This window comes from Cupressus sempervirens, chromosome 11, assembly GCF_028749045.1.
Source record: "Cupressus sempervirens isolate cs-2001-9-10 chromosome 11, ASM2874904v1, whole genome shotgun sequence".
In the NCBI taxonomy this organism is placed as follows: Eukaryota; Viridiplantae; Streptophyta; class Pinopsida; order Cupressales; family Cupressaceae; genus Cupressus; species Cupressus sempervirens.
In genome coordinates this window covers 807,732,362-807,756,826 of record NC_143128.1, presented here as the reverse complement: position 1 = coordinate 807,756,826, position 24,465 = coordinate 807,732,362, and the positions used below count along the sequence as shown (strand labels likewise).

The 24,465-nt window shown below is 33.8% G+C and overlaps 1 protein-coding gene across 1 annotated transcript in view; it reads left to right on the top strand.

Annotated features, from left to right (window-relative positions):
- The first annotated feature begins 23,446 nt into the window (after window positions 1-23,446).
- RFC2 (replication factor C 2) overlaps window positions 23,447-24,465 on the top strand; it is a 35,509-nt gene continuing 34,490 nt past the window's right edge. The window contains exons 1-2 of the mRNA XM_089809243.1: window positions 23,447-23,636; window positions 23,772-23,828. Coding sequence (XP_089665369.1) covers window positions 23,784-23,828 — 45 coding nt within the window. The 5' untranslated portion in view covers window positions 23,447-23,636; window positions 23,772-23,783. The remainder of the gene's footprint in view (window positions 23,637-23,771; window positions 23,829-24,465) is intronic.

Below are 24,465 nucleotides of genomic sequence, written 5' to 3'. Positions count from 1 at the left end.
TTCCTTGTGTAAGTTCATAACATGTTCAACAAAGTCATCTCCCTTAGTACTAGTCATGCCTCCTTGTTCCAACTTTCTCAACTCTGATGTAGTCCTTAGACTACTCACACACACAATTTAGAATGGTGACATATCAATACTCTTGTTTAGAATTACTGTAATCAAATTTATCTTGTAGTAGGATCAAATCCCATCCCTTGGACTTGTCCCCTAATAAACACATCAACAAATTACTCAAAATTATTTTCACCACTTCAATTTTCCCATCAATTTGTGGGTGATGTGCAGAATTAAACTTCAATTTCATCTTCAACTTCTTCCACAAGGTTTTCCCAAAATACCCAACAAACTTTGTATCTCTATTTCAAACAATAATCTATTGGAAACCATGTAACCTCACCACCTCTCTCAAAAACAAATATGTAAGATGAACTCCATTAAGTATTGTAGCAAGGAATGAAATGCATAATCTTGGAAAACCTATCAAGCACCACAAATACTAAATCATTACCCCTTTGTGTCCTTGGCAACCCAAGAACAAAATCCATACTTATGTCTTCCCAGTGCCTTGATGGAATAGGCAATGGCTGATAGAGTGTAGTATTTTTTATTGACTCCTTTATTTGTCTCACACACTTGATAAATCTACACAAACTTCTTCACATCTTGTGATAATTTTAATGCCCCGCTAGGGATCCCAAGAGAAATAAATATAACATATTACAATTTTTACTGAACTATTTTTTTTTTAAAGTTTAAACAACATCAAAGTAACAATAATGCAGAAGCAATATATACATACACATCAAGAACATGTTATCAATTACAAATATAGTTTCAATTCCTTAAGGGTTCCTTTACGTCAAGTCACATTTAATAAAGTTTTATTAATAAGTTTAAGTCTCAATTACAATGTCCATAGCCATAAAATGAATAAACACATACATAGTCATATGAGTAAATGCATAAGTACAACTAATAATATGAAATCACTTCTAATGAATAACATCCATTGCACATGTCACAAGGTATGCGAAAATAGATACAAGTACATCAATATACAATATAATATCCCATAAGATCTCAAAACACATGATACATAGATACATCAAATGAATAGAAGTTTTCAAGATAAGAGGAAGAATGATAATGGTACCATTGTATCAAGAAGCATCCAACATCTATCAATCTGAGGGGGACCCAAATGGTAAGAATACACTACCTCCTGACCGCGTGGTCACCTAATTAGGCTCCCACTCCCACCGTGCAAGAGAAATAATGTACGATCCACACACAAATAATCAAATCATAAAATAACCCTAGGCAAGGAATCTTAATAGTCCAAACTAGCTCAAGGATAACACAAAATACTCAAGAAAAAGAGAAAATCAAAATTGAAAGGACACTCATTCCAATACTAACATCTCATACTAAGTAAACATACAAATAACAAGACCAAAAATATACAACCACCTCAAAATCAATGTCAATTTTCACAAACACAATGACCAATAGATAACAACTGTCATCGATAAAAGTAAACTACCAATCACTAACTCCAACAATAAAACACCACCAATGAATAACTGATCATTCATTAATAAAATTCAATTGTCAACAATAAATGACATCTAATCAATGAGTAATAACTCATAATAAATACACCATCAAAAGTAATATCCAACAAGTACACCATTAGAGACAAATATAAGAAAACCATGAAAGAGACTTGGGCTAGATACTATAGAGTGTCATCACATGAGCCAACTCTAAGGTTACCCTAGTAGTCTCCCAGGACCTCGGCCCCCTAGTGAATCTATGCAAAACCAAAATACCTTCGCGTGATGACGAGAAAACTAGTCATACCTCTCAAGATATCATCTACATCTCATCCTTAGTCTATACAAGCACTCAAGGCATGAACGAGGAAAAATCTCTAACTTATCTTTTTAATGTATCTCAAGGAAAAGAGCTAGGCAATATATTTTAATTACTATGTTATCACTTGTTACACAACTTAAAATGAGTTACTCTGGCAACCACTTTGGGCCCCGACCCCCATTGCAAGCCACTCCCATAGACATGCACCTAGACTACCTTCCCAAAAATCACAAACCACAATAGTGTCACATACTACAAGAGTAATATTGATCGAATTTGGTTTGTTAATAGACAACCCAAAGATAATATTAGTTCTCAAAACCCAAGTTCACATAAATGCTCAATAGCATAAAGCTCATAAAACATAAATCTCAATTCAAATCATAAAGTTCATCATGACATTTAGTCAAATAATCATTAAAAAAATTTATTAAAAAAATGCCTCTAGTGCACATCCTAACTTGACCAACTAAACAACCCACAAAGAAAAACTAAGAAAATAAACATCACGAGACTATAAATAGAATATTTGAAAACACATAGTTTTCAACCACATGATTTAATTCCATCAATTTCTCTTATTCAATTTGGGTCATAAGGATGTGTTTAGAAATAAAGTGAGAATATACATGTTAATATAATTTGTTGTGCTAATATACTTATTCAAATAAGCAAGTATTTAAATATTGAATCTCTTTGTGCATATAAATATCATGTAATATTATCATGTGATTAAATTAAAATAATCTTAAATCATAAATAATTTAATTAATAACATAAATGTATATTATTAGATTAATTACTAATATCAATTTCATTTCTAAAATATTAATTTGACTTCTATTTAAGTCCAATATTAACATTTACTTTTTCTTTAATTCATAATGCAACTAGAGATAAAATTATAAATGTAATTTAAATTATTTATAATTTATTTCATAAATAGTTATTAACTGAATGATTACAAAGTGAACTCTATCACAACTTCTCTTAAAATCTAATAAAATTATAAGTATTTATTTATTAACTCCCCTCTTAAAATAATAATTATAAAATTATTTATATGCAACTAAGAGTTTAATTAAGCTTAAATAATCACTAATACTAATATTCACTTTATAATTAAATGGATAATATTTATTTTATTTAGAAATTAATAAATTGTTAATATTATTTTAAAATAAATAAATTTAAAAATATATTAAATTTTTATAAAATAAAAATAAGCATTCAATTAGTATTTTCACATGTTTTTGATCTCTCAAATCATGTAAGCATACTATACTTAATTTTTTTTATTTTTAGCATATTTGTTTTCACATGCATGTAACCTTGCTATACTTTGCTTTCTATTTTTAGCATATTTGTTTTCACATGCATGTAACCATACTATACTTAATTTCTATTTTTAGCATATTTGTTTTCACATGCATGCATAAATTTAGTTACAACATATTTTCCTTTCAATTAATCTTTTTCTTTTTCCAATAAATATTGCAATTAAATTATTTTAGATGTAAGAAGAATATTCATCTATATTTAAAAAATTCATGATAATCACACAATTATAATAAAAAATTTTAAGTTGAAACCTTAACTATTCAATTTATTGTTTTCTTCCAATTTTCAATAATCAAATTTTCCATATATTAAAAAAGGGGTTTAAAAGAATACAGTCACAATAATTTTCAATAGTTTTTCTATAATTTTCCTTAGTCAAGTTTTCTTGATTAATAAATTTTTCATTTTCAAAATCTACAACATAATTCTTTATTCAACAATCAATACAGTAAATTAATAAACAATATGCAAACACCTAAGAAGACATGAAGTAGACAGATCTTTCAATAAAATTTTACAATGGGTTTTCAAACCATACCACAAAACCACAACTAAAATCTGAGACAATCTGTGAATGCATGCAAATTCAAACCCTTTGAAACTTTCAACAATTCTTTTGATCCAATTCTAAATTTTTGTTCCCCAAAACTTGTGTATATGCAAAATGAGCTCTAGATATCAAATAAAGAGTTCTCCCCTAAATTGGAGCTCTAATTATGCAATCACGAGAGGGAACTCACTAATCGATTACTATTTATTACTTTATTATCCTTTTACCTTTTCATGCACAACTCTTTTAGATATTTAATTACAAAATATTTTAATTTAAATAATTAGCTTTATCTTTTTAATTAATTTTTTAAGCATTTTTAATAATATATTTATTAATTTAATTAATAACATTATTTAGAGTTTATTATTAAAATAAAACTCCTAAATAATTATCATTAAATTAAATAAATATAACTACACCACAATTAGAACTATAACTTTATCTTTAAATTTCATTCTTTTATATTTTATTTTCCTCCAGTTTATTAATTAGCGCAAGCACTAATTAAAGTATAGTTTATTATTTAAATTAATAATAATAATCAAAGCTCATTATTTAAATGCAACTCCAATTTAATTATTATTAAATAAATAATTATAATAAAGTAATATTAAATCTTTAATATTTTAATATTTTAATTCTCTTTTTATTTAGCTTCTTAAATTAAATCTTTTAAACTAAAGTACATGTTTAATTAATTAATAATTAATTAAATATCATCGTATTATAATTTCTCTTTAACCAATTTTCTAAATTTAGACTTCTAAATTAAAGTACATATTTAATTTCTCTTTATGTTAGCTATAGAGAGATCAAAAAAGGAAAACACAGATCACCGAAGATCAAAAAAGAGGCATAGCCTCAAACCGGAACCAAAGTAGCAATGGTACAACAAGGATATATCAAATACAACAAGAATCGAATAGCAAAAAGCTAGTGCAAAATATCACAGTAAGTATCCACCCACGCGGTCCAACTAAGTGGGCCTTCCATCCAAACAATACTCTTCCGCTCCTAGATCTGGAACAACATAAAGATTTCATCCTTTCTGCCATTATGGTTCCTCCTAATCACTTGGTTCAACTTCCAACACATGTGCTCAAACATTCGCAAATTATCAAGAGCCCTTCACCACTGATAGCCATACTTGAGCTTGTAAAAGAAGAAAGTAGCCTACCCATCTTTAAGAAACCTTCTTAATTTATCCTTTTCAATAATCATGGTAGTTTGGACATGCAAGAAGATTTTAAAATATGTGAGTTTTCAAAAAAACTTAGTAAGAACCCTTGGCCTAATTAGTTTTTTAAATAAATAAATATTCTCATACTTTATATTTTTTTAATCAAATAATATTTAATTATATGATTAACCCAAATATTACAATTAAATCATTTACTAAATAAATCACATAGCAAAATACACATAAAAGCAACATTACCAAAACAAACCAAAACTCAAAATCAAAACAACACAGACAAAGATAAACTCACGAGTTTTAAAAAGGGTGGAAAGTCAGTTACGAGTCCTCATTGCAAGACAAGTACTTAAGCAATGGTTGGGATTGGACCTAAACATTATCTCTCCATTCTCACCATTGAGTTATTATGATAGAGCACACTTATCCTGGCAATTCAGGGAAGTCGATGCCTGGTACCTACATTCTGCATAAAAGATGAGCATGTACATGTATATAAATATATCTAAACTAAACAAGCAATGATAGGAAGTGGTACATCATGTAGATCTCGACTAGCAAGTGACTACGACTCCCTCCCTTAACCACATCAAACACAACAAACAAAAAGATAAAATAGATAAATGCATCATACACATGTAAGTATGGGGTAAGTACCATAATAATTCTAAGTCAAACATCAAATGCTCAAATAAAATAATGCATCATTATGTATATGAAGTAACTATCATTAAAAAATCATCTGACATTGCTATGAAAGGAATCACATTTATTAACTATGAATCATTAATGCACAAATGACCATAATCATTAAACAACACATGAGATATAGTCAACTAAGTAATCATCGTTGATATATATGTAATCAAAGTCATGAAATAATTTCATAATTATAAATCCAATACCCTTGAAACTAACACATGCATGAAATGGGCATAAACATAGTTTAGTAAATATAATAGAAAAATAAACTATGGGTGGGCACTACAATAACTAAGGCAAAAACTAATGTTCACTAACAATAACAATAACAATGGTCTTATCTCAACCAAAGTGTCCTGTCATTCCTCCATTGTGTTTTTTCTTTATCAAGTTCTCCCTTGTGGAACTCTTTGAAATGCACAATTGACTACCTTTGAATAATATACCAGCTTGGATCATGTAATCCATCCACCTGGTCATATCTAGAGAAATAGGTTTCTTGCAAGCCTTCCAAGCCTCTACAAAGTTAGGATCTTCATGGTATATAGTCAAGTTCATTAAACCCTACCACCTCAACCTTCACCTTTGTCAATAAAGTTTTCTTCCTACTTGATGCATCTATAACCCTACTAGATCTTCCACTTTTATGTTTCAATACAAATGTATAGCTCTACAAGAACTCTATCCATTTTAAGCGCCTCTGATTTAATTTACCCTGGCTATTTAGGTACTATAATGCTTGATGTTTAGTATACAAAAATTCCTTTGGCAATAAATAATGGCTCCATTTCTTTAATGCTTAAACTATTGCATAAAACTCCTAATCATAAATATAATACTCATTATTTGCATCATTCAACTTTTTCAGTAAAGTATGCAATAGGCTTGCCTTCTTGGCTCAATACAACTCCAATGACACTACTACTACTATCACAATCCACTTGCTACACCTTGTTAAAATCAGGGAGCACTAGCATAGGTTGCTTTGTCACCTTTTTCTTTGACAACTTAAATTTCCTTGCAGCTCCTATAGTCTACTTGAACTATTTTCTCCCTCCCCCCCATCTCATTGTTTTAGTTAGGGATGCACATATACTACTACAATTTCGAATGAACTTCCTCTAGAAACTAGCCAAACCATGGAAAGATCTCACCTCAATGGAAAACCTTAGGGTAGGCCATTATAGGATGACCATCATCTTCTTTGGGTCCATTTTGAGGCCATCAAGGTGTTGATCTCACAATGGTTTTGACAATTGAGTGTCAACACACTTAAGCTATTTGCTAAGTTCATGCCAACCTAGCAATATATGCCAAGTATAATATATACAAGTGCTAAGTTGCAATAGGTGCCAAGTCAAAATTATAGTAAGTGTCGAGTCACTCAAGTGCCAAGCAAACAGACAGTACTGAGAAAGTTTAAAGTGCCTAGTGAACAATAGATGAGGAGCAAGTTCAGGTGCTGAGCCAAACAGAATTTCAATTAGTGTTGAGCATCAATATTTAACAAGTGTCGAGCAACACAAAATTGACATAAGAGTTTGTGAAGGCAAAAACAATTATTTAAACTATTTGCATGCCAACTCATGGATAGATCTTGAAGCTTAGAGAAAAGATCGAATCTATTTAGATTCCCTATGTGATCTACATGCGACCAATTAGAAAAATGGAGGGAATTGAGCGGGAAAGTTGGATGTATCTCAATCGTAGGTTCATACCTAACCCTAAGCCACTAAAGGTTTTTTAAAGGGAGAAGAATCCCCGTAATTCATAATGTGTATGAGAGAGCATTAGAGAACGCATGCAGGAAGGTGATAGTAGTGAAAAGGGTGAATTGATCAACATACAATTGAGGTGACTTAGAAGAAGGACTAAATTGCATAATCAGTTAGCAGAACAGAGGATCAAGGTTATAGCAATTTCATATCAGATTAGAGAGGATCAAGATGAACTAAATTGGGATATGAAATCAACAATATCAAATTGTAAGTGTATCAGATCAAACATTCTACTGTAATTTCTAACAACTATATCAGTAGGATGAAATCCTTGTATCAATGTTGATTTAATAGTCATTGAGAAAATCTTTAACAAGGTGACATTCCAAGTGAGTGTTCTAAAGTCCTTTAGCCAGGCACACTTTTAACAAGGTGTTAAAATTCTTTAACAAGGTAGGATCTAATAATCCTTTGTAAGCCTTTAACAAGACAGGCCTTTCATAGGGCAGATCATGAGAATGGTCAAGATATGTAACCTTAACAAGTGAACTTTATTGCTGCAGTAGTGAAGAATTGTGGGTGTCATCCCCACCCCAGTTTTACCTTCTCATTGGAGAGTTTTTGGGTAATCATATCTTGTGTCAAGTGTTTATGTGGATGCATTTTCTTTATATGCTATTTCTATATGTTCAAGCATGCAATGTTTTAAAGTTAAAATTTTTATTAATTAGAGTTTAGTACGTCTGATTCACACCCCCCCAGAAGAATACATTTCCCATTTGTAATCCCAACAATTGGTATCAGAGCTAAGTTCTTAGGAGGAGAAGCCTTATAGCTTGGAGAAAAGATCTTGAGATGGAGCTTTACAAATTGGGAAAGACTATTGAGAATCAGGAGATTGAAATACATCTCTTACTACAACAACTGGATGAAGCCAGAGATTCCTTGAGAAGTTTGCTAAAGAGAAGGAAAGAGATTGCCATAGCTTAAAATGACACTCAATACAAAGAGGTTGAAACCACAAAAATTATTTATAGATGGAAACTCCTATGAATTTGATGCAACAATTGCAAATCTCACAGATAAGAACATAGCACAAGCTGAGGAGATTAGAAATCTCAAGTTGGAGCAAGAATCACAAGCTATACTGCTATGTGAGGTGACTGAGAAAAAGAAGAAAGCTATAGAAGACAAGGCCATGATTGAAGAAGACAAAAGAATCTTGTCAAACAAATAGGAAGAAAAATCAACAGAGTTTTCTAGGATCTAAAACATATAGTTGGACACCCTAAGCCAAATGATGAATGCCCATCATGAGTTAAATGTCAAGGACATTAAGATAACTAGATTGAAGTTATAGAACGAGAAATTGCAAAATGACCTAAAAAGAGAGAAAGAGTTTGTTGAAAGTTTCAACGAGCCAAATGAAGCCATCAAATACTTTGAGCAACTACTAAAATACCCTAGATCCAGTAAAGAAACATCAGGATTGGGCTACATAAGCACTAAAGAAGGAGAGACATCTAGGACTGTTGAAGAAAGGAATAACAAAGGTAAGAATTCAAAACCCACTTGTCATTTTTGTGGTAAGAAAGGACACCTCTAATATTTGTAGGAGCAAGAATTCTAAGCCAAAGAACATGACACATTGTTACAAGTGCAACAAACAAGGTCATCAGGTACATGAATGCAGAACAAGAACCATGCATGCACCAAGATTTGAAGGACACTGCTACAATTATCAGAAGTTTGTACACAAAGCCTTTGAATGCAGATCCAAGCTTGCATGGTTATCAAATAAGGGAAAAAACCATGAAAATTCCTATAGTTGGGACTACAATACAAGGCATAACTGTCATTATTGTCAAGAATATGGACACATTCCTGAAAAATTGCATAAGAACACATTTCAAAGGAAGTTGCAACAGATAGTTGAGTCAAACTACATGCTTTAGTTGTTTGAAGACTGGTCATATTAGCAAGCATTGCCCAACAAGGACAAAGGCACCTAACTCAGAGTTCAACAAAGGAAAAGGGAAAGTAGATGTTGAAAAAATCAAAGGAGAAATGAATAAGACATGGAAAAGAAGAGATGGAAGCAGCACATCAAATGGAGGGATCACTTCACCTAAAAGGTCAAGTGGTCACACTTCATCCAACTAAGCAGAAGGAGGTATGTGGGATTGATTTTCAAAGTGCTTCATCTTACATTAGTTCCAAGGTAAGTTAGTGTTGAAAAGGGCAAATTAGCATGAATAAAGATGCAAGTTTATGAGAAAAATCCAAAGTTAAATCTTTAATTTTTCACATTGTTGTCGAGTAAGGAAAGTTGCCTTCAGATGCCAAGTGAATGATAATGAGTGTCGAGTTGTCGGCCAAGACTAGTTGGAGCTAAGTGAGTAGTTGTCAAGAAAAATTAATGTTAGCTACTGTCGAATGAAGGAAATTCCTATTAGAGATGAGTAAAGGCAATTCTAACAGCTGTCGAGTGATGGGAAAACTAATCGAAACCGAGTGAAACAAAAATTGCATAGGAGTCAAGTTTATAGTTGTATAAGCACCGAGCATTAAATGCAACATATTGAAAGGGTATAAGGAAGATTTTTTGCTCATTTCTCATTGTTACGAACAAAGAGCAAGGGCAAGCAGAGCGAAGAAGTGAATTTCAAGCGAAGAACAAAGTATTTGAGCAGATTCCAGTGACAATCAAGCGTTATTTCATCGATCCAAGGTATTTCTCAAGTGTTGAGTTACATAGTTTTGAAGTTGCTAAAACCTTAGATTACAATAATAGCCTCTAGTTCTAAAAACCCTAAGGATAAGGAACTGTTTGAGGTTCAACTAGTTAGCAATGAAGTTAAGCAACTAGATTTTAGGGCCATACCAGAGGTTGCATACAAGAATGATCCAACATGAGCTTTATCTGTTATTCCACCAAATGTTGCAATGGTACAAAGTGTTAAGAAATGTTACAATTGTAAGGTTGGAGAGATTAGCGACATGGAAATTTGGTAGGCGTATGACAAACTATGCAAAAATAGAGTGTTGAAAGAGGAATTTAACATTGTTGAGAAAAAGGGACTAACGCATGCCCTAGATTTCCCTATGGTCTTCAAAACATAGTGGATTAGAATAGTTTTGAGCATGATTCATGATGAATGCTTATGGTTGGAAGGAGGGCCTATTAAATTTTCAAAGAGAATCGTGCATAGGGTTACAAGATATCCAACCCTAGATCAGCCAAAGACCCTAACGAGTGACTCAAAAGAAGCCATTGAGAAGAATACAGGGGCAAAATGGAACAAAAGGGGAATGACTATTGACACCATCAAGGATTCACTTCTAGAATTTGTTGTGAGGGTCATATCTCACAAATTCTATTAGTCTAGCCAACTAAATAGTGTGCCATGCATTGCAGTTGATGTTGGGTACAAAATTATGAAGAAAGATCATACATATGATTTGATAGAGCTTCAATTGAAGCAAATTATGGAAAATTTGGGAGCAATAAGAATATCCAAAAGTGCTCAGTGTAAGTTTGATTCAATTTTTTTATGTACATTCTTATATGTTAAGAATGAATTTCCCTGGAAAGATGGGATGGAAGACCAATAGGTCTATAGCTGTACAAATTAATGAGTACATAGAATAGATGGGAGCCAATTTTGAAACCATAATGATTAGATATTTTGAGGACTTTAAGAAGTCCATGAAGCAAAGATTGAGAATTCCAGTTTCCCTAGTAAAGCAACACATCAATGATATTTTCTTTCTAGTTGATATTGATTACACCTATATTCAAGCAGTAGTGCCAAAAGTTAGATGGCTAAGGCCACTAGGATATGAAATAAACATTGATGAAACATCAACAGTAATTACAACACTGCTAGTAGAGGAAATTGACAAAGCAGCAAAACATTTTGGTACTTATGATGTTGTGAAATCAAAGGTAGAAATGGAGTTGAAAATAGCATCAAAACTAAAAAATAAATACAAGTTGGTCAAGAAACTCAAGGCCAAATTTGGAGAGGGAACTATTGAGGAAGAAGAAGATGATGAAGATGAAGAAGAAGAAGGACAAGGCCAGGAGCCACTTGCCTTGACACAAGGCATGGGAGAAGATGTCGAAGAAGAAGAAGAAGGTGCCAAGGAAGAGCTAGCCGAGGAAGCACCAACTAAACTAGAGCCCAATAAGAGAAAGGCAAAGATACAACCTACTACTCAGCCAAAGGGTAAGAAAGTTGTGAAACCAAGCCCTGCAAAGCCTACTACACTAGTTACAAGAGCCAACACAAGGGCCACAACTCAAAAGGCTGAGAAGCAAGAAAAAAAGAAGCCTACTGAGTAGCAAGGTCCAACAAAGAAGAAATTAAGAAGAAAGTATGTTGCACAACCAGACTCTAATGAAGAAAGGAATGAGTTAGATGACAAAAGCTAGTTCAAAGTGGTAAGTCATGCACCCAAGTCCAATATTGATAACATTTGTGAAAATATTAGGGATAATGCTGACTTGACTGGTTTGAAAACTATTGAATTCAATAAATTGAATAGAGAGGATCAGAATAGAATTGAGGAATTAGTGTATGCCATGATGGCTAAATTCAAGAATACACCTCTTGAATTTGACACTACTATTCCTGAGGATTTATATTTCATTGTTGAAAATAAATGGCATTATTGCCTAAACATGGAGAAAGAAATAAGAGAATCTACATCGGCACAAGTAATGCCAGACTTGTCAAAAGGCCAAATATCAAAGGCAAACAAGGAACATGGAAGCAAGTTTACACCTAAGTACAAAGCCTTCAACATTCTCCAAAACAACATTCAAGATGTTGTTAATAAATCCACCAAGATGTGGAAGTTGATATATGGATTGATTACTATTAAATCAAGAGAGACAGACCACTTTGAAGGAAAGAATGATGAGGAAGAGGAGGAGAATGATAAAGAAGAGGAAACTAAGAAAGGAAAAGGTGATAACATAGTGGAGGAGACACAACAAAGAAAAGATGAAATGGCAACTACTAAGGAGCAACAAATAGATCAAAGTGTGCCTGACATACAATTGCCACCACTTAGCCCTCCACATGATAGCAATACACCTGCAGAGACGATCAAAGTAAAGGATGTTCCTGATAGCACAGTTCAGAACATCAACCCACTGACTACAGAGGATCTAAAGAAGATCCTTGACCAATCAACGTTACAAGCAAAGTTATGTGATAACCCTATATTGGTCAGTACAGATGAGTTGCAGAAAGTTGTAGCTAATTTAACAAGGGACAAGGTGAATACACAAGAACCACCTTCTACAATCCCTACAACTACAAGTGGACAACCTATAGTGCAAACATCAATAGATACATCTGCCAAGGTTGATAACACAATTAAAGTCATGAATATTGAACAATAGACTCAGACTATAGAGGAAAGAGAGCCTACAAAGGAACAAATAGGACAGATGGATACTTCTGTACCTATTACACAAGTACAAGGTGCACCACCACAAATAATTGTTATTGATAAAGACAAATCAAAAGAGGAGAAGGATAGTCCAAAGGAAAAGAAGCAAGAAGCAATTAAAACATTGGTAAATCTACCAACTACTAGGACTCCTACAAAAATGCTTCAAAAGTCTAGCACTGATGTTATGCCACTACAAATCTCTACACTAGGCTCAAGCTCTACAAGAATTGCAAGGGTACTTCATTGTAGAGACCCTACATTGGATGAGGAAATAGTCATTCCAAAATATGACTATGAAAACATTGCACTTGAACAGATAAATATCATGTAGGAGGCATTGGAAAGGAAAAAAAAGTAGGAGATACTTAGAAATGAGTATAAACAAAAGCAAGCACTACATGAGATTAAGGACATCTTCTTAGATGCCTTCAACTTGCAGCCACTTGATGAAGCAAAGAACATATTAGAACAATTGTCAAATATTGTTGAGCAGGTGATAAATGAGGACGAGGATGCTAATGTGAAACTTAGGGAATGGTTAGAAAAGAAATTTCAAGCAAAGGTCAATAAGAAGATATCTAGTGAGATAGCATTGTCTCGAGTAAAGCTGGCAAACAAAATTGAAAAAATGAAGAAGGTACTTGAGAATATATTCTCACTATACACAAAATTGTGTGACCCATCCACCTTCACACAAGAGGCCATCTAGAGGTTACTGAGCTTGGAAAGAAATCTAAAAGTATCAGGCATGCAATTGCCACAAGACCTAGCTCAAAGTGAAAAAACACTTCAATACCGTGCTACACACATAGAAAGAAATAGTTGTACTCACAATAGAAGAGGCTAATACTAGAGCCAAGCTAGTACAAATACAAGTCGCCCTTACCCTTCACATGGAGATATTGTAGAAGGAACTAGCCTATGTTGAGATAGTGTTAAAGAAAGATCCTAGTCTTTCAACATTAGACGGCTTAGGTCACCTTGCAATAAAGACAACATTACAAATTGAATCCCTAGAAGTTGCTATACAAATCTGGGATGTTGCTCTAAAGATTGTCATTGAAGTTAATAAGAACTTTCTAGCTAAATACAACATATAGACCTTTTGACATAAGTGTCAAAAAGGGAGAGATAAATAAAAGGGAGATAAAAGAAAGGGGGAGACAATCTGCAAGGGGAGACATGTGAAAGATAAAAGCAAACAAAACAAAGGGGAAGTAAACATTAGAAAAGTGGAAAACAGGGCATATTAGATAGAGTATCAGCATAAGGCAAATCAACTCAAAGGAGTAAAATTTTGGATACAGAAAAAGGCACATCAACTCAAGGGGAGACACAAAATTTTGAGGTATATAGTCCTTCACAAAATTTTGAAGTTTTGTGTATATACCGAACTGTAATTGTATTATACTTAAGGGAGATAGACTCATCATGTATAGTTAAGTGTTTTTGACACTCATGTCAAAGGGGGAGATTGTTGATCTCAGAATGATTTTGACAATTGAGTGTCAACATGCTTAAGCTATTTGCTAAGTTCATGTCGAGCTAGCAATACATGCCAAGTATAATATATACAAGTGTCAAGTTGTAATAGGTGCCGAGTCATAAATATAGTAAGTGTCGAGTCACTCAAGTGTCAAGCAATCAAATAGTGCCGAGAAAGTTTAAAGTGCCAAGTGAACAATAGATGCTGAGAAAGTTCACCTGTCGAGCCAAATAAAAATTTAGTTAGTGCTGAACATTAGTATTTAACAAGTGTTGAGCAACACAAAATTGACATAAGAGTTTGTGAAGGCACAAACAATTATGTAAACTATTTGTATGCCAACTCATGGATAGATCTCGAAGCTTAGAGATAAGATCAAATCTATTTGGATTCCCTAAGTGATCTACATGCAACCAATTAGAAAAATGGAGGGAATTGAGCAGGAAAGTTGGATGAATCTCAATCATAGATTCATACCTAACCCTAAGCCACCAAAGTCTCTTTAAAGGGAGACAAAGCCCCATAATTCATAATGTGTATGAGAGAGCATTAGAGAATGCATGTGAGAAGGTGATGATAATAGTGAAAGGGGTGAATTGATCAGCATACAATTGAGATGACTTAGAAGAAGGACTAAATTGCAGAATCAGTTAGCAGAACAAAGAATCAAGGTTACATCAATTTCATATCAGATTAGAGAGGATCGAGATGAACTGAATTAAGATCTGAAATTAGCAATATCAGATTATAAGTGTAATAGATCAAACATTCTACTGTACTTTCTAACAACTATATCAACATGATGAAATCCTTGTATCAAGGTTGATTTAACAATTGTTGAGAAATCCTTTAACAGGCTGACATTCCAAGTGAGTGTTTTAAAGTCCTTTAGCCAGGCACACTTTTAATAGGGTGTTAAAATCCTTTAATAGTGTATGATCTAACAATCCTTTGTAAGCCTTTAATAGGGCAAGCCTTTCACAGGGAAAATCATGAGAATGGTCAAAATATGTAATCTTAACAAGTGAACTTTATTGCTGCAGTAGTGAAGAATTGTAGGTGTCATCCCCACCCTAGTTTCACCTTCTCATTAGAGGGTTTTTGGGTAATCATATCTGGTGTCAAGTGTTTATGTGGATGCATTTTCTTTATATGGTATTTCTATATTTTTAAGCATGTAATGTTTTAAAGTTAAAATTTTTATTGATTAGAGTTTAGTACTTTTGATTCACACCCCCCTCATAAGTATGCATTTCCCATTTGTAATCCCAACACAGGGGAGACAACAAACCCCAAATAAACTAAATCCCTTCTGATAAAGCTAAAATTCTTCAAATTAATCAAAAGTTTGTCTTCCCTCAGCTTCTTAAAGACACTATGAACATGTAGAAAATGTATTTAGAGCTCTACTAAAAATCAAAATATCATCTAAGTAGACAATAACAAAATTTCCCAAAAAATTCTTTGCTACCTCATTCATAAGCCGCATAAAGGTGCTTGATGCATTGGTCAGCCCAAAGGGCATGACTAACCACTCATATATGCCCTCGTTGGTCTTGAATGTAGTCTCTCATTCATCCCCCTCTTTGATGTGTATCTAGTGATAGATAGCCACTCACGAGGTCTATCTTTGTGAAGTACTCAACTCTACTCGAGCAGTTCATGGTATCATCCATCCTTGGTAAGGTACACCTATATTTGATTGTTATCTTGTTCATGGTCCGAGATTCTATACACATCCTCCACTCTCCATCCTTCTTTGGTGCTAGTAATTAAGGTATTGCACATAGATTCAAGTTTTCCCAAGTTACAACTTTCTTCAACAACAAGAACTTGTTTGTTTAACTCCTTTGTCTCGATAATAGTCATCCTATGACCAATCTTGTTAGGCACACTAGCTCCAAGGACTAAATTTATCTTGTGACTAATTTTCATTACTATTGGCAACCCCTTAGGGACATCATCAGATACAATATATTGAAACTCATTCAACATACTTGAAACCTCTATTGGAGATTCTCTGCCACACTCTTTATCCACACTAAGAATTAAAGCACAATGCAAGTATTGATATTTCATATCATCCAAAAAAAATCTCCATCAACAAGACATGCCCTATCACTATTGGATACATTTTCCTCTTCCTTCATTAGGGGTTTGAACTTGTGATGAACTCCATCCTTTATCAAAGAGTAGGTGTTTTCATTATGTACAACATGTCTGTCATACTACCACAACATTCCCAACAACATATAACATGCATCCATCAATATGATTTCATAGAGTGCCTCATTGTGATAGCTTCCAATATTAGACTTCACCAACAACTATTCACTAAATAGGACCTTGTGGTCATCCTACACCCATAAAATCTTATATGGATGTAGATGTTTCTCTCTCTTAAGTTTTAGCTTTTTGACCATCTCCTCTGACACCAAATTATTAGTGCTCTGACCATCAATGATTACATCACAACATTTACCCTTGCACTTGCACATGGTGTAAAATAGACTTATCCTTTGTCCAAGCTCATTCTCGCCACTTAGCAAGACTCTCCTATTAACTAAGACTTTTCCTCTTCCAACATATTCTAAATGTGATGACTTGGCATCTTCATCCACAATGGAAACCTTTGACTGCCATTTGGTTCTCCTATCAGTCCTTCCTTGTCATTGAGGGCACTCTTCAGTGCAATGGCTTTCTTATCTTTAGTGAAAACATGTACCATAGAAGCCTCCTCTTCCTGGACCTTTTCCTCTTCCTTCGCCTCATCCTCTTTAGTCTCCATAATTTTGTTCACAGGAGTGATTGAAACCCTCGTTCCTTTGGTTTTAGTTGGTGGTTGCATCTTCATTTTTCTTCTCATCCTCATTTTGGCCTCCAAAAGACCTACCACTACCCTTTCCTCCTTTGCCTCACCCTCCATTCTTCCCATCAAACTTCTTGTTTAACTTCCCCTCAACTCTCAAGGCAAACTAGTATGCCTCTTCAATGTTGATCATTCCAACCAGACTTAGCTCCTCCTGAATGCTTGGTCTTAACTCATTGAGGTAATGAACAACTTCTTCTTGTTAGCTTCTACATGTCTTGTCTTAATAAGGAATTTGTAAAACTCCTCTATATGTTCTTGGATAAATTTTCCCACTTGCTTTAACCCTTGCATATTCTTGAACAAATCAAGCTCTTAATCAACATGAAATAACTACTTCTTTAGTTACTCCACCATTTGATCCCACCTTGTGATTGTCTCTTTTCCTCTTCTATTCCTCTCTAATTAAATCTCTTGCCACCATATTTTGCATGAACCTTTAGTCTCATCTTCCCAAAATTAACCCTATTAGTGTGCTCAATATCCTCATAATCAAAATATTCCTCCAGTTCATTGATCTAGCCGATAAGCATAAGCAAATTCATATTTCACAATCTAATACTACAACATACTATGTAGCAAATGCAATCAATTTCTCTAATATTATGTGGATCGAATCATTACTAGAATGAATGCAAGAGGAAGGGATTGATCATGTAATAATTTATTGTGACAACACAAGTGCTATAAACATTTCAAAGAATCCAATTATGTATGAAAAAATAAAGCATATATCAATCAATATCACTATTTGAGAGAGAAAGTTCAGGAGAAGCAAGAGAGACTGGAGTTTGTGAATTCAAAGGAACAATTTGTTAATATATTTACAAAGACATTACCTAAGGATATCTTTGAAATTACAAGAGGTAAACTAGGGTTCATTCCCATATCTAATGTTAACTAAAGGAAGATGCAAGATTTCATCACTTCACACTTTATTAGAATATTTATTAGTGAGTTGATCAGAGTTCACTCTTTAGAAGTTGTGAAAATAAAGTCAAGAAATATAAGTGATCAATACATTCAAGGTACAAGGGGGAGAAGAGTTAGGTGAGGTATAAAGGGAGAAGAGTGGAAAAGATGGATGAAATATCTAGCTATGGGAGATATTGTGTGATGATTGTTATCAAAGAGGAATGAAGACTATAATATAATAAGAGGAAAATATGTTAAGTGTTAGGAGTGAGTTACATGATGATAAGTGAAGAAATGAGAACAAAAATAAATGTGATGAGAAGAGAAAGGCAAAATTATTGTACGAAGAAGATGAAGCGAGCAAGGAGATTATCCTAAAGGTGAGAATATAATTATAAGATATGTTGTTGAGATTAAAGGAGTACATGATGCAAATGAGAAGTGTTGCCATCGGTGAAGCTTGAATGAAGTTTGGTATTGGATGGTATATTTTAGACACGTGTTGTTGTCAATGCCAAAGGGGGGATATTGTTAGACATGACTAATATTGATAAGAGAAAGGGGAGATTGTTAGACATATATGTATGCTACGTAGAAGAGTTAGATCAGTTGTCATATTGTCGTTGATGTTAAGCTGATTGACAATACTGATTCATGTAAGCTACAATCATTTGAAGGATGTGGTGTTGAATGAAGAAATGAATGGTAAAGTTAGAAGATGGAATGAATAATTGATGTTGAGCATGAAAATCTAATTGGGAAACTGATGAATAGGTTTATGGCAAGAAAATATTGATTTTATTGTTTTACATGATTGGATGAAGAGTTGAGATGATGTAAAAGCAAGTTAGTTTGATTGGTAATAAAATAATGAAGTGTAAAGTGAAAAGAGAAGTAATTGGTGAGTTTGACCGAGCAAGAATTAGAGGTCGATAGAAATAAGAAGTAGAAATGCTAAGCAAAGAATACAGCGTTAATGAGGAAGCATAGTATTATTGAGAGAGAACAATGTTAATTGAGCATAATGATAATTGGGTAATGGATAAGTTTGGCAAGGAAAGAACATAGTTCAATAAATAAGAACAATTTATGAAAGATCAAGTAAAGGTCAACATCAAGTGAAGATCTAGACTATTCTAGAAGATTCAAATGCAAGGACAAAGTTAGTTAGCAAGATCAATGAAGGTTATTGACAAGGCAAGATCATATGGTGAAGATTTGAAGCGTGTTTTGTGATACAAGGAAAAGCACAAAGTTTGAGGTTAAAACATTTTCTCAAGGTGTCTAGATTTGATACATCTAAGCTAGAAGGTGATTGAACGATTGTGGTTAAGAGAAAAACCTTGACAAATGTGATGAATAGGTAAAAATTTGTATATATAAGTAGAGGACAAAAAGAAAAATGTTGTTGGCCTATTGGTTAGATGTTGGCAACATTGTTGAATGAATTGGTCATATTGAGCAGATATGAAGTGTGAAGTGAAGCAAGTTGATGATGTTAGTGTGAAGAATAATAAGTGAGGAAAAGATATGTACGAAATCAGGATCTGAACAAGCACAATTGTTGTAGATTTATCCGATTATTTCACTATTACTCTCTAACCATTGTAGCAAAAAATCTCTTAATTGAGTGAACTTAACAGTTTTATTTGTAAATCCTTTTCTAAGGTGACATTCAATGAATGTTTGTAATCCTTTTAGATAGACCACTCATTTAAGGGGATAGGGTCTAGATGATCTTTGGTGTAAATCCCCTAACATGGTTACATCTGGCAAATGTGTATGTAACCTTTGACAGAGCTAGCTCTTAACTGAGCTCACTTCAGAAAAGTGAATTATTTTGGGTGACTAGCCCCAGGTGGTTATTACCCTAACCAAGTTTCCCCATTAAAAGTATTGGTGTCCATGTGTTATTGAATATTTGTATGTTATTCCATGTTTATCATATGCACATTGTTGTTAATTGTTGACTCAGTATGAAGTTCTAATTAGTTTACAAGCTTAAGGTCGAATGAGTTAAATTATTTACTGAGTGAATGGATGAGAAGTTTAAGTTGAGAAAAGTGTGGTGAATTGTTTAAAGGACTTGAGGACAATCGATTCACATCCCCCCCTCTCAGTTATCTAACATTGTCATGAACCCTACCAATTCAATTTCCTTTGGAGCAAGGACCAACATTCTTCTGCTACTTTGCATGAGACTAGTAGATGGTCAACAATTCCTCTTCAACATCACATAAAACACATTTGGACGGTCCTTGGAAACCCATATTCCTTCTCCTATCTTCAAATAAGATGTGAACTTTGTTAGCTAACCATGCAAAGGATCTTATTATCGATAGACATTCTTTCCCCTAGAAAATCTCTACTAGTCATTCCTTCTCTACAAGGGAGTTTTCTAAAAGGGTGTACCCAATCTTAACTGAATAGAAGCCATTCTTGGCTACATACCAAATAATCTTATCAACCACATCACTCCAAGTAATTGGTCTAGAGTTAAACTATCTTTGAAGTTAGTTTTTAAGAAGATTAAGAATGTCAGCTACAACTTTCCATCCTTTGTAAAGCCTGAAAGTGTCTTTCTTAAGTTCTGCGTAATGATGTAATTTATACTCCCAATTAGCTTTACACCAAATTTTTAGTTGGGACCACTCGATAGTGTCTGGAATGTTTTTGTAAACTCCCTAATAATCTTCCCAAAATGATGCATCCCCACCATATCCCACTTACCAAGATAAGTGGTCAATGATGATAGGATAATGAGATACAAGAAACTTCTAGATGGAAACGCCTTTTGGAGGATTGTTGATATTTAGAATATGACCATTCCTGTTTGTGTCAAAATACTTTGATTTTAGGATCCTTAACCCAAGCTGGGATGATTGCGTATACATGTTCCAGACCAAATTTTCTCTGAAAGCTTTATTTAGAATGTTCCACTTATCGAGGTTGGACCCACCTATGACCTTATTTGAGCATACTTTAGCCCATGTCAGAAGATTAAGCTTATTCGATCTTGTGTACCATTCCAAATAAAAATCCCTTGTCTTTTGTTCATATTGCTTAACAATCTTTTGGGGGATTTTAAAAATTGTCATTGATTACATTGGGATGGCTAAGATAATTGATTTCAACATAAGAATTATGCTTGCCGAGGATAACCACCTACTTTTCTAGCTCCCCATTTTGTCAAAACAATCATGAACTAGATTTTTCCACATACAAGATTTACTTGCACCCCCAACTAATGGATCTCCAAGGTATTTCCCTAGTAAGGACCCTAGTTTAATGCCCAAGTGCCAATCTCAATTGGTTTATTCTCAAGAGTATGGAAGAGAAAGACATCTGATTTTTGCCAGTTTATTTTATGAAATGAGGCCATACTACACATGTCTAGAGTTTCGTGCATTATGCTTGCTTCTTTAAGAGAAGAAATGCAAAAAATTAAGGTGTCATAAAAAAATGCAAGTGTGTATTTTCTATATGTTAACAACCACCTTGATCCCTTTCCAAATACCAAAAACTCTTATTTTTGAGATCAATTGACTCAAAGTTTCCACCATAATAATAAAAAAAGCGAGGAGAGAGGATCACATTGTCTGATGGCTTTTGTGCCTTCAAAATAACCCCACAGACTACCATTAATTAGAACAAAAAACCTTGGTGTGCTTATACAAGATTCTATCCACCCACTCCATTTGGATTCAAACCCCATTTTGTAAAGGAATACAATTAGGAAGGAGAGATTGACTTCATCATATGTTCATTTGATGTCTTATGTCTACTCGAGCTTGTTGTACAGGGTGAATGGTTTTATGTGCAATTGTAACACCATTAAAAATTGACCATTTTGGAGCAAAATCACTTACTTCCACTAAGACAATAGAATGTAAAACTAATTTGATTCTATTTGCAATCACTTTGAAGATAATCTTATAAATAGTGTTATAGAGAGCAATCAGTCTAAAGTCTACAAAAGTTTGAGTTTTCTTTTTCTTTGAAATTAAAGCAATGAAGTTCTTATTTAGATCCTTGTGAATGAATCTACCAATTCTTTATTCCTCCTCCACCCCCTAGATGTCTTGGGAAAAAATATCCCACAATTTTTGGGAAACAACAATAGGCAAGGCATCTGGACCTAGAGCTTTATCCCCTCCCATGCCAAACATAGCTGATTTGATCTTCACAAGTGTAACTTTGTCTTGTAACATTTTGTTCTAAGCCTTATTAACGCATGGCGGGATAAGATTGAGGATACCTTTAAGATCATGGAATTTTTCATCTTCAAACCTAAACCTACCAATAAAAAACTTGACACCTTCCCTATGAATGGCCTCTTTCTCTAGAAATAAATTGCTAGCAAAGTCCTTAATGGAATAGATGCTGTTGATAGAGTGTTTAGCTTTAACTAAGTTATGATTTTTTTGGTTGTTTTTGTCCCTTTCTTAAAGCCATGTCTCTCATGATTTTTGTCTCTGAAAGGATGCTTCCTTTGGTAGAACATTTGTGTATTCTTCTTTTGGAGCTTTGTTAACATCAAAATAAAACAAGTCATGTCATCTTTGATAGTTTCTCATTAAGATCTTTGAGCTCATTTTCAGTTCTCAACTTTAATGCAAATAAAGACCACTCTATTCCATTTTAAAACTTGTTCCTTTAAGAACTGAAGTTTTTTGAAAATTTTAAAAGCTTTTTTACCTTCCCACTATGGAGATGTTAGCCACCAATTTAAAATCAAATCCTTGAAACCTTCAAAGTGGAGCCACATCTTCTCAAATTTGAATGAGCATCAATATGGAAAACCCTCCAGTATACATAAACATATTGGAAATGATTAAAACCTCTTAAGAGTAGAATGCTTGCAGATAAATGCTAGTGAAGAGAAGCCAATTGCCAACTATGAAGAACCTGTCCAAACTTTCAGTAATGTTTGGAAAGTAATGCATTCTATTGGTCTAGGTGAAATCTCCAAATTAGAAGGGGATTTCAGCAAATTGTTATGAGTAACAAAGTCATGAAATTTCCTTTGCTTTGCACTTACCCATCCAAGAACCCATCAATTTATTTGTCAGGTGCATAATAGAATTGGAATTCCCTCCAATGACAAAAATAATCTTGGTGTTGAAGGAGATTATTTGAAATTTGTTCCCATAGGTCTAGTAGACCACCTATGCTTGTAGGGTCATACATATTTAAGAGACCAAAGCCACCATTCAATTGTTTACAAACTACACCAAGACCCCCCTAAGGCTATGACATTAATATAAATAACATCTATATTCCAAAGTATATCTATTCCTCACGAGATGTCCAAAGCGTCAACAAAGGAACACTCTCGCTGTTGAAATTGGTTGTTAAAACCAACTAACTCTTATCCACTTAACTTTGATTCTTGTACGAGAATAATTTCAGATCATGTTTGATCAAGATATCGCTTCATCAAATGAACTTTGTTAGGGGTGTTACAGCCCTTGGCATTTCATGAAAGGATCTTTATCATCCTTGGGGTAAGGAGTGATATTCCTTTCCTGATGTGAATTTGGTTTTTTCCCCACAACACAACTTGCGTCTTCCAGCTTTGCTATAATGTTTTCCTCACCCCTCTTTTTTGTTAACCAGTTTTGCATTTTATTTTCTTGTAGGAAGTTTTGCTAATGAATCTTGTCCTTGGGAAGCCCGTAACAGCCTCAAGTCCAAAGGTATTCTCACTCTCCCAATCTTCCTCTGTGTTGTAGTTTATTTCTTCACTGTCACCATCATTCTTATCCGATGTTGATGCAAAGGTAGTTTCAAGACTACGTTTTGTAGAGATTTCTATATCCTTGAAGGATGTTGTCTCTTTCTCCTTATTGCCACGGGATCTACCAAAGTCAAAGCTACCCAAAAAGCAAGGTTTGAGGTTGGAGCTAGATATAGATCTTATCTGACATCAGTTAGGTGTAGACACTACATAGTCAGGGAACTAAGACTTTGAGAGAATTTCTAATTACTTTGGTGCAGTCCTGGCCAACCTTAATAGTAAGTATAGGGATTCTGAGGATCGAAGTTCCTCCATTGATGATCCAATGTCTTACAAGGCATCATTTAGGGTCACCAATGGTAACAGATTAAGCAATAAGGGGGAATCATGCACCATAGTCTATTGCCATCTATTTTCCTCAAATTATTTTGATGAAACCCTAAAACCAATGGTTACATTTTCAAAATTTAGAAAACTATCCTAACATCCTCATTGGAGATCATTTTGACAATCAAAGGCCCTCTCATCATTACTCAGCTAGGAGAAGGGTTGTTCCATTTGCATAAGGAAAGTAGAGTCTTCTTTCCAAGATTGCC